The sequence below is a fragment of the Nanorana parkeri genome, unplaced genomic scaffold, assembly GCF_000935625.1.
Source record: "Nanorana parkeri isolate BGI_ZX_2015 unplaced genomic scaffold, ASM93562v1 scaffold2055, whole genome shotgun sequence".
Classification (NCBI taxonomy): Eukaryota; Metazoa; Chordata; class Amphibia; order Anura; family Dicroglossidae; genus Nanorana; species Nanorana parkeri.
This window is the reverse complement of record NW_017308323.1, coordinates 193,832-204,645: the sequence shown is the minus strand read 5'-3', so window position 1 is coordinate 204,645 and position 10,814 is coordinate 193,832. Positions and strand designations below refer to the sequence as shown.

General features: G+C 47.0%; 1 protein-coding gene across 1 annotated transcript; it reads right to left on the bottom strand.

Annotated features, from left to right (window-relative positions):
- Positions 1 to 8,685: 8,685 nt before the first annotated feature.
- Positions 8,686 to 10,581, bottom strand: LOC108800526 (olfactory receptor 5A2-like). Its single transcript, XM_018572516.1, has 2 exons — positions 9,718 to 10,581; positions 8,686 to 8,799 (listed from the first exon to the last, which is right to left on the bottom strand). The coding sequence occupies exons 1-2, from the start codon at positions 10,513 to 10,515 to the stop codon at positions 8,686 to 8,688; spliced, it is 912 nt and encodes a 303-aa protein (XP_018428018.1). The 5' UTR covers positions 10,516 to 10,581.
- Positions 10,582 to 10,814: the final 233 nt, after the last annotated feature.

Below are 10,814 nucleotides of genomic sequence, written 5' to 3'. Positions count from 1 at the left end.
TAATAATGCCATTGACTCAAGTGATCACATACACAAAGTCTCCTTGCATTCTGAGGTGAAAGGGGGCGCGGCAGTGCCATTCATGTCAAGCGAATTCCAGACACGCCCTGCCCACAAAAATGAGTGCATGCAGTGGCGTTACAAAGGGGGGTGCGGCCCGCACCCGGGTGCCACCATTGGAGGGGTGACACCAAAATGACTGACAGTCATTTTGGATTCACCCCTTATGAAATGTCGGGCACTCGGTCACAGACCGAGAGCCCAACAGTGTCAGGAGAGAGGAGGGGACCCGGCGGCATACCTTATCCCACCGGGGGAACGCCCCCTCCTCTCTCTGCCGGCGTCCATCACCAAGATTAGCCGCCGGCAGACATCAAAAAGACCACCGCTTATGCGTGATGACGTCATCGCTCACTGCTAATGAAGGCTGAGAACCCACGGGACAGCCCTTGCGTCCCACTTGCAACCCAGGATACCCCGCTTCATATCTTTTAGCAGACATCCGGAGGTTTGAATGTCCTGGGCTCAATGTGTTCTTATAATTTTTCTTTTTTTGTGTTCATAGGGTGTGGGGAGGTTTTGTTTATGTTACTGGTACTGAGCCCTGGTAGCATCTCCTGGACCTCTGCTTTGACCACTTCTCCCCACATTGGTTACTCCTTCTCCATAAGGGATAGGTAGTCTCTAGCATTTGCTAGGTATTAACATACTAGAGGCAGACCTCCCTGCCCTTTCTAGTCTTTCTTCCTTCCGCTTCCTCCTTTCCCTTGCTATCCTATACATTTCTCTCTCTGCCCTATTCTACTCTTCCCTTCCGCTTAGTGTCCTATTCCGTGTCTCTCCCTTTGTTTTTCTCACGCTACCCCCTCCCATCTCCTTGTTCCCCCTCCCCCCACCTCTGCGATGGCTGCCACAACGCTAGAGGCCTCAATGTCCCCTCCAAACGGGGCCAGATTTTGTATTCTATGCATAAGGCCATGGTTCAGGTCGTAATGTTCCAGGAAAAGTATTTCCAGAGCTCGCATGTCCCCCAGCGTTCTCACAGGTACTTTAACAGATGGTATCATAGCTCTAACAGTGTACAGAAATCAAGGGGGGTCTCGATTACCTTGCATAAATTCCTCCCCGTGACGGTGGTGGACCATCGAGCGGATGAGTATGGCAGATACCTGCTGCTCAAGCTGACACTCTGGGGTAGGACATTCACGTTAGCGAACTTCTATCTCCCGAACACTAACCAGACCGCTGCTGCGGTTCAGTACCTCCGGATACTGGATGAATTCGCTGAGGGCACAGTATTAGTGGGTGGGGACTTCAACCTCTGGAGCCTGAGTTGGACTCCTCTATGCCGCTCGACTCTATCATATGCAAAATTATGCCTACTCAAGCGACACCTTTCTGACTCTCAAGGCGGTACTTAGGGGCGTCCTAATCCAGCATGGGTCCGGGCTGAAACGGGAAAGATCTCAGTGTATTCAGGAAACTCTCCAATCCCTTAGGGACCTTGAAACCCGCCATAAAGGATCCCTTGACCAAGAGGTTGTTCTACAGATTTCCCAGACTAGACAGAAGCTATTGGGGCTTTTTTATCTCTCCACCCGAAGGTACCAAGACAAATTGGCGTATCGTGCTTATGAGTTCGGGGATAAGTGCGGCAGGGCCTTGGCCCGGACCCTACATCCTAGATCCACGCATGCCTTTGTGCCCCATATTAAGACTTCCCGGGATACGCTGGTTCAGTCGCCAGCAGGGATCCAACAGGCTTTTGCAGAGTTTTATGAAGCACTTTACAATTTAGAGGGGGCAGACTGGACTTCCCCATCTCAGGAGGCCCGGTTGTCGTCCTATATTCAGGAGACTGCTTTGCCTGTTTTAGAGGATCCGGCGGTGGAGACTCTGGAATCCCCTTTCACCTTGGACGAACTGGGTCTGGTCCTTGGATCGGTGCTGGCGGGCCGGAGTCCTGGCCCTGACGGGTTCACGGCTAAGTTTTATAATCAATACAAGGACGCCCTGTCCCCGTTCCTCTTGAGAGTCTTCAATTCTAAAGCCCAGGGATCGGAGTTTCCTGCCCAGTCCCTGTAAGCTCATATCTCACTCATTCCCAAGCCTGAGAAAGACCATACCCTTTGTACAAACTATCGTCCCATTTCCCTCCTAAATGTGGACCTAAAAATATTCTCTAAATTGATTGCCAATAGGCTCCAGCCCCTCCCCCCCAGTTTGATTGGCTCGGACCAGGTAGGGTTTGTTAGGGGGCGGGAGGCTAGAGACAATACCATCAAAACTGTCCTCCTTATGCAACATGTTCAAAAGTCCAACACTCCTCTGTGCCTCCTGTCGGTGGATGCCGACAAAGCTTTTGACCGCCTGAGTTGGCACTTCCTCAAAAAATCTCTGTTGCAGTTTGGGGTCCGACCCCCCATGCTCCGTAACATCATGACCCTGTACTCTCGCCCGTCGGCACGTGTCCGGGTCAATGGCTCTCTATCCCCAAGATTCCAGATCTCCAACGGCACCAGGCAGGGATGCCCGCTCTCCCCCCTCCTTTACGTGCTCACCATGGAGCATTTGGCTGTCGCCATACGCCAAAACGTGACGATCCCAGGTCTGACTGTGGGACCCATCCGCTCTAAGATGGCGCTCTTTGCTCCCCTACGTGACTAATCCCCACACAGCTATGCCCTCTATCATACAGGAGTTTGCCAGCTTTGGCATGTTCAGCAATTTTAAAGTGAACCTCTCCAAATCAGAAATACTCAATGTATCGCTGGCGGCCAGGGAACTACATGCGCTTCAAACGAACTTCCCGTTTCGAGTATGCCCCACCTCTGTGAAATATCTCGGGATCCACCTTTCCGCGGATCTTTCTCAGCTGTTCACCTTAAATTACGACCCTCTCTTCCAGAAAACCTCCCAGGACGTATCAGGGTACGATCGGAAACACATCTCATGGCTGGGTAGGATAAATGCATTAAAAATGGATGTTGTTCCCAGATTTCTATACCTTTTCCAGGTCCTGCCGATTATTCCCCCTTCATCCTTTTTCAAAAGTCTGCAGTGGATCTTCTCAAACTTCATCTGGGGCTCATCCCGTTCCCGAGTGAACTACAAAACCTTATCTCTCCCCAGACATCCGCATTTATAACGCAGCATCGCTCCTGCTTCGCATCTCGGATTGGTTCCATAGGGCTACTGACAAACAGTGGGTCCTGATTGAGGAGGCTATCACGGACTCAGACCTTAGGGCACTCCCATGGATCCCTCCGGCTTCTCGTGTCCTGCCATCGCTCCCGCCTATCCTGACTCTTCATACACTGCGACTGTGGGATCGCTGGAAGTCCCACTGTGGAATCTCCTCCTATACCAGGCCCATGACCCCCTTCTTTAACAACCCAGCCTTTCCTCCAGCTCTTCATAGATCCTCTTTTGGGCGATGGAATAGGGACTCACATAGACGTTTGGTGGTGGCCATACGGGAGAGCACGTCAGATGCACCAGTTGGAGCTATGTGGTTAGAGGATAGACAATTTTAATCCTTTGTGGCCTCCTTCCCTCAACCAGAGGCTTTCAAAGCGGAGCCTACGGCCTTTGATTCCCTACTCCTTCAGACCTCCCCCGCTACCCAAACCATCTCACTGCTCTATTCCCTCCTCTCCACATCAGCCTCCCCGGGACGTCCGGGTTATGTCCAGAAGTGGGAGAGCGAGTTGAACCTCACCATCAGTGAGGAAGACTGGGACAGATCTTTCATTCTTTCACACTCCCTCTCCATTGCCAGTAAGGCTCATGAGAAGAACCTGAAAATTCTGACCAGATGGTATAGATGCCCTGCAGTACTACACCGCTACTACCCGCAAGTACCTGACTCTTGTTGGCATTGCCAGGCCTCACCGGGCCACATGACTCACATCTGGGGGAGCTGCCCCTGGTGCTGGATGTGTATCACAGAGTGATGGGTTTAGTGGCCATATTATGCCCTCTAGCATTTTACAAACTACCGATGTTAAACTGACCGGCCTATAGTTCCCAGGTTGGCACCTTGCCCCCTTTCTGTTCTCCTTTTCCTTCTGTCCTCGCCCATTCTCTGTACTTCTTTATCTGGGAATCTCTGCTAGTCTCCTTGTCTCTACTTAGGCTTCTGCCTCTCTCCTGTAGGGGACGTTCTGTTTTTCTTGGCACGAATTAGCGTTGTGGTATGGCTTACATATTAATGATATTACAGTACTATGGGATGGTTGGTTTCAGCTACTCTACCTCTGCTGGCTGTTGTTTATTGAGACTGCTTCCACCTGAGAGGCAGAATAAATGCGATGCTCCTGGAGCGGGACCAAGTCCCTTGTTCATTTGCTGAACCAAAGGCATAGATGACAGAGCTCCTACATCTGGATTAGGTCTCCATGTGTGTATGTATGGGGGGGGGGGCTTTTTAAAAAAAATTGTTTTTTAAAATTATTTTTTATGTGTAACTTTAATTTTATTTTGGAAACTTTCTTTTTTTTCCTATTTGTTTTTTTTTTTTTCACTTAACTTTATTGCTATCACATAGGGGGGCTAAGAAAACCCCTATAGGTGATAGCAAAATGTGACAGGTCCTCTTTATGGAGACATCAGGGGTGTCCAAGACCCCTAATGTCACCTAGGACCCCCCTGAAGAAGCTGATGAAGCAGAGATCTGCTCCATCAGTTTCTCTTCAGCGTCTGAAGCTGGAGAGTGACACGAGAAAGCGGAAGTGATGTAATATATATCAGTTCCGCATTCTGGCAGCGGAGAGGGGACTGGAGGGAGGCCGTGATCCCCTGTGACAGTCTTGTATGTTAACAGGCATCGGTGCCTGTTTTTAAATCGCCGGTGTTTCCCGCGCAGGCGGGCGTGGCTGAGCGGACATCTAAAGACGCCCACTCAGATCTAGAGACCTCTCAGCCGGCGCTGAGGTGGTTAACGAAATAAAAATCCTTTTTGTATCTATTAATTTTTACCACTCATCCTTTTATCTTTTCAATATTAAAATAAGTCTTTTAGCTGATGTCCCAACCAGTGCCCCAAGTTGTCTATCAGCTTACATTTTGTGATTCATTCTTAGAACCTCTTATACACACACCTATCCTGCCTCCCATTGAAAATGGGGCTTTAGCGTCATCCACCTTAGCCCCGCCCAGCTGTCACTTTTAAAACCGGCCGTTTCCCGCAAAAAAATCATCACTTCATATGAGCTTGATAAAGAGGTAAACCCTCGAAACGCGTCACTCCCCCTGATCTCTCTATCCCATCAGGAACTTTGTTGCCGCTGACTGACACCGGAACAGCGTTCATTTATTGCCGTTTGCCGCCGCCCTACATGCTGCACTACTCCCCACACAAGACTCTGGGTTTTTTTTTTAAGCATGTTACATTTTTATTGAAAGAATTAGGAAGGAATCATTACATAAAGATCAATCATTCGTACGTTTCATGGGTCATGTATCAGTTCGCAGACTGAGATCTATACACGTAGAGTTTAGTATATTCACGCTCTAAAGAAAAAACAGTAAAGACAATAGAAAAAATTGCGAAGTCAGACCATGACATTGTGACGGATGTCTCACCGCTTATGCGCATCAGGTACGTATAACAAGACTTATAAGTATGTATCCCTGTAGCCCTTAGGGTCGGTACCGTGGGGAGAAGGCCAGTTCGAACCAGTGGGGGTGATCGTGGGCCTATTCGGGTTAATAATGCTTCTTCAACATGGTAGTAACCGTGGTTACGGGCTGGAAGTCAGGGGTCAAAGGACATACAAAGGTCCTAGAGTGCCAGTCAGCTTTGCTTCAAGCTACCATTTAGATACTCGAAAAATGGACATCAAATCCTGCAGCTGTGGCATTGTAAATTCCGCTGCCACATATGATGTCCAAGTGTCGAAGAAGACTCGGGTTTTACCGAGCGGTGCTTCCTGCAGCCGCTACCCCGTCTGCGCAAGCCGACCCGAAGCCGCCGGGTCCCATTCAACCCTACCCCCGCAGACACAGCAGGGACACGGACAGCCTTCCGGGAATCTTTCTCCATCCGGTTCCAGCTACCCGCTCGTTTGGACGGGCTCTCCCTTGCTGCTCACCTACTGAAGGCTCTTCCCTCGAGCACCTCGATCCCCATGAAAGGTTCCCTCAAGTCCCCCAACGCCAATGTAAGTGTCCTTTTTACCATTATTATTGTGATTACACACACCCAGGTCATTGCGCCCTCTCATGTTTTTTAGTTGTATTTACCACAGGTGCCTCCTCCTGTTCTCTAGGGCTGCATACCACATTACATCCAGATCCATAAATTGCCCAAGAGCGCTGTACATTGTTTTTTCTTTTTCGTTTTTTTTTTTTCGTTTTCTGCTTAACCAGTTCAGATCTTACATCCGTACACCTCCAATGGAGGTGGAACATTAATTTTTTAAACATTTTATTGTGAAATATTAAACTTTTTTTAAAACATCAGTCATGAAAATAAAGAAAAAAGAACGCATAAAGACAAGGTAAGACATGTCATAATTTGCCATAACACAAGAGACCAATAGAACATAGAAGGAGATTCTACCTGTCATTTCAGATTTGGGTATAGATATCAACCAAACAAAAAATCCACAAACAAGATTGTTGCCAAGTCCCCGTATGGGAAACCACAATTGTAAACAACCATATCAAATGCCCAGATCCAAAGTTTTAAGTTAATTAGTCAGTTTTGCCTTCAAATACCAATACGTGTATTTAAAGGTATCAATTAGTTTAGAGATCTCTACCATGTTAAAGGTGTTGCTAACAAAGACTTGCCATCTGCGGAAGAATTGTTTTGTGCGTTGGGTTTTATGAAGTTCTACCTCTAACCTTTTCTTTTGGAAGAGTATTTTTAGATCTCTCACCACGTCATGTGCCATTGGTGCATTAGTGCTGCTCTAGGTCCACATTATACATGGTCTAGTAGTATGTAAGTACATATGTAGCCACTCCAGGCAATCAGGAGGAGTCATATTTGAAGTAGAAGGTCTAGAGTCAAAGTAACTAAACAAGTCAAGGAGTGCTTGTACTGTAGGAGACCACACAAAGAATACCATAAACAACGTGGGGCCTATTACCGCACATTTCAAACATCTTGTTGTCCGAAATGTGTGGTAACACGTCCCACTTTGATACCCCTTTGCCTTCTACTTTGAATACGACTCCTCTTAGCTGCCTGAAGTGGCTGCATATTTGCGTGTTCTAAGCTTTTTTGGATGTGTGTAGCACACCCAAAATCCACAACTCATTAAGTAGTTACAACACATCTTTTTTTTCCTTTAAAAGAAAAAATGTAAACCACATAAATAAAAGTTGACTGTTATAAGCTGCTAAGCCACATAAGCTGTGATCTTGGGCACCATTACCTCTGGAGGTAGCACTAAGCCTAGAGTTACTGAGTGTCACTCTGCGGAGGGGCAGTGTGTGCTCAATCAGGCATCATGAGGAGGCTTTGTAAATCACTGCTTCTCTTCCAATGCACAGCTATGCAGACTCATGCAGACCTCCAGGCAGAAGAGGCATCAGACAGGGAGTGAAAGCAAACTGCCTTTCTTCTCTCATCTCACATGATTGGGGATACATCCCATTTCCTCTCTAACTTATCACATGATTGGCGATGTAGGAGCGTGGGAGGTTTCATTGTTGACCTGGTGCCCATTATGAGAAGAGGTCTGAAAAGTAAGTGAAGGGGGAGTGCTGGGAGGGTCTATCTCTGCACACAACCCCCAAAGTACCTCCCAACCCACTGCCTCGCAGTTTCCTCAGCCCTCTACTGTGTTTCCCAGCCAACCATAATCCATGGAGCTTGTGGTAAACAGAACAGACCTAATATCAGGATCAAAAGGTAATAAAATATATGGTATTGGGGGGATTTAAAAATTGCTGTATTATTGCTAGTCAATTGCCCTGTACCCTGGGAATATGAAAGCCTTGTCTGTCTCATAAAAATATATTATTATTATGCAGGATCTATAAAGTGCCAACAGTTTTTGTAGCACATTACAACATGTGGGGAGACAGTATAATTACAATACAAAGGGATTAGAAGGACCCTGCTCATGAAAGCTTATAATCTAGAAGGAGGGGCAAGTGCTACTTGAAGGTAATAACTGTGAGGGATGAGCTGATTGAAGGAGTAATTGTACAGTTTTTAAGAGGTGGAATAGGCTTCCCTGAAAAGGTGAGTTTTTTGGGGATTGCCTAAAGGCAGACAGATTAGGAGATAGGTTGTGGTATGGAGTTCCAGAAGATGGTAGAGGCTTTGGAGAAGTCCTGATAAGGATGGGGGCAGGTGATGAGCTAACTTGGTGAGCATGGGAGGAGGTGATGAGGGAACCTGGTGAGCATGGGAGGAGCTGATGAGGGAACCTGATGAGCATGGGAGGAGGTGATGAGGGAACCTGGTGATCATGGGAGGAGGTGATGAGGGAACCTGGTGAGCATGGGAGGAGGTGATGAGGGAACCTGGTGAACATGGGAGGAGCTGATGAGGGAACCTGGTGAGCATGGGAGGAGGTGGTGAGGGAACTAGACAGCAGGAGGTCTTGGGAGGAGTGGAGAGGGCGGTTTGGGTGATGCTTTGAGATGTGGTTGGCGATGCAGCGGGGGACAGGCGTATGTTACTGTCAAGGCAAGTAAGGTGACTGGAGGTGTATCAGGATATCAGCTGCGGAACTCGTAGGGATTAAGAAGGTTTAGGAGGAAGGTCAGTGAGCGGCTCCCAATTACACCAAGTGCGGTTGGGAGACCGCACTCATCATCTACTTCCTTAGCAAACTAGGGGGAATAGCCACTGTGAGTAGTGGTTAACTGAAGCCAGGAGTACCAGCCTGTAACCACTGTGGGGTTAATTTATATGACAGCAGAGTTCTTAGGCAGTATTTTAAGCAGCAACGAGTAACCACCTCTATGCATACATACACAGTTCACTCTTAACAATGACAGCTATAGCAAGCGGTTATGCAACATGCAGGTAAGAGCAGGACAGATACTTATAGCAAGCAGTTGATTATTGATCTATGGTATTTTGCAAGGTAACAAGTAGCACATGCAGCAGCACAATTGGCAAGCACAGGATTAGGGGGAACTGCATAGGCAATTGGATCACAGACAGATTTCATGTACTTCAACTATTACACTGTGGCTTTAAATGAGAGGTTGATAGCAATTCAGATATCGGCAAGATTAGCAAGCACAAGAACACACAGCAGTTTCTGAGGCACTTGGGTCTGAGACCCACGATACTTGCAGTTAGGTGTTTGGGTAGCTCTTAGCTCACAGCGGCAGGGGACTCTGGCTTGTCGGTGGGTTGTGCGTGTTCGGATGGTGCTGCGTTACGGCTCTCAAGTCCTGCAGGTTCTCTGTTCGTCACTCGACTCTCCACAACGAGAGAACGCCGAGTGACGAGCCAGCTGACCCTTTACCCTGGTAGCGCGCGCCCCGTGGGAGGAGCCGTCGTGAGGTCACGCACGAGACGACACATCGCTGGAGCGCGGGGACACGCCGGGTAAGTCTGTGACAGTTACTTTGTATCTTAAGTATTGCTCTGGTCTAAGAAGGGTATACTTGTGCGAGAGCTGAAGTGGCTAATCTCATCTCATTATCCACAAAATGATATATGCTGTAATCCGTTCTTACAACTAGAAATCAGCGTAAAGAATGCATATTGAATTGTGACAATCTTTTACAAAATACTTTTAGTGTTTTTCTGATTTCCTGGTTTCTCAACGTATATATAACTGGATTAAACAAAGGGGTACCCAATGTGTATACGAGAGATAAGATCTTATTTATAGTGAGGGAGTTTCCTGTGGAAGGACTCAGATAAATGCTGATTAATGTACCATAAAATGCGCACACAACAGAAAGGTGAGAGCTGCAGGTGGAGAAGGCTTTCTGCCTCCCAGTGTTGGAGGCGATACCAAGAATGGTGGTAAAGATGTACACATAGGTCACAATAATAAGCACAAAAGGTAAAAGGCCAACAATGGTGGTAAGAAGTGATGTCTCTAATTTAGCTGGAAAAGTATCTGAACAGGAAAGTTCCAATATAGGACTGGGGTCACAATATAAGTGATCAATAGCATCAGGGCCACAAAAATCCAAGGTGAAGATCATAAAAGAAGAAATGAAAGAGATAAAAAATGCAGCAAGCCAAGTGCCCGCAACAAGAAAAAGACAAAGATTAAAGTTCATAATCAAGATGTAACTCAGGGGGTTGCAGATGGCCACGTATCGGTCATAGGACATTACCGTCAGAAGGAAGCATTCTGTTACGAGACAAGCTCCAAAAATGTAAAACTGGATGAAGCAAGCCAAGAAGGATATACTGCTCCCCCCATGTACTATAACATTGAGGGCTTTGGGGATGATGCTGGAGCAGAGTATAAAATCACATAAAGACAAATGACCAAGGAAGAAATACATGGGAGACTTGAGAAGATGACTGAATGACACCAACACAACAATGAGAAGATTTCCACTAACAGCCATTATGTATGTAGTAAGAAGAAGAAGGAAAAGTGGGATTTTGAAGGAGTAAAGGTTCTGAAACCCGAGGAGGAAAAATTCAGGTAAAGAATGGTTCCTCTGTAACAGGGACATTTCTGGCACAGATCCAAATTAGATGGTGGAACAAGAAGAGAGATCTACACCACCACTGGAAAATCTCTCTGGTTCCTTCTGGCAAAAATGTAAAATATTGAAGTGGATACTTCCATATGTCCATGCTGTCTCTTCTGTATCAGAGATCCATTACTCTGTAATGCTGGGTATGATCAATTTATACTTGT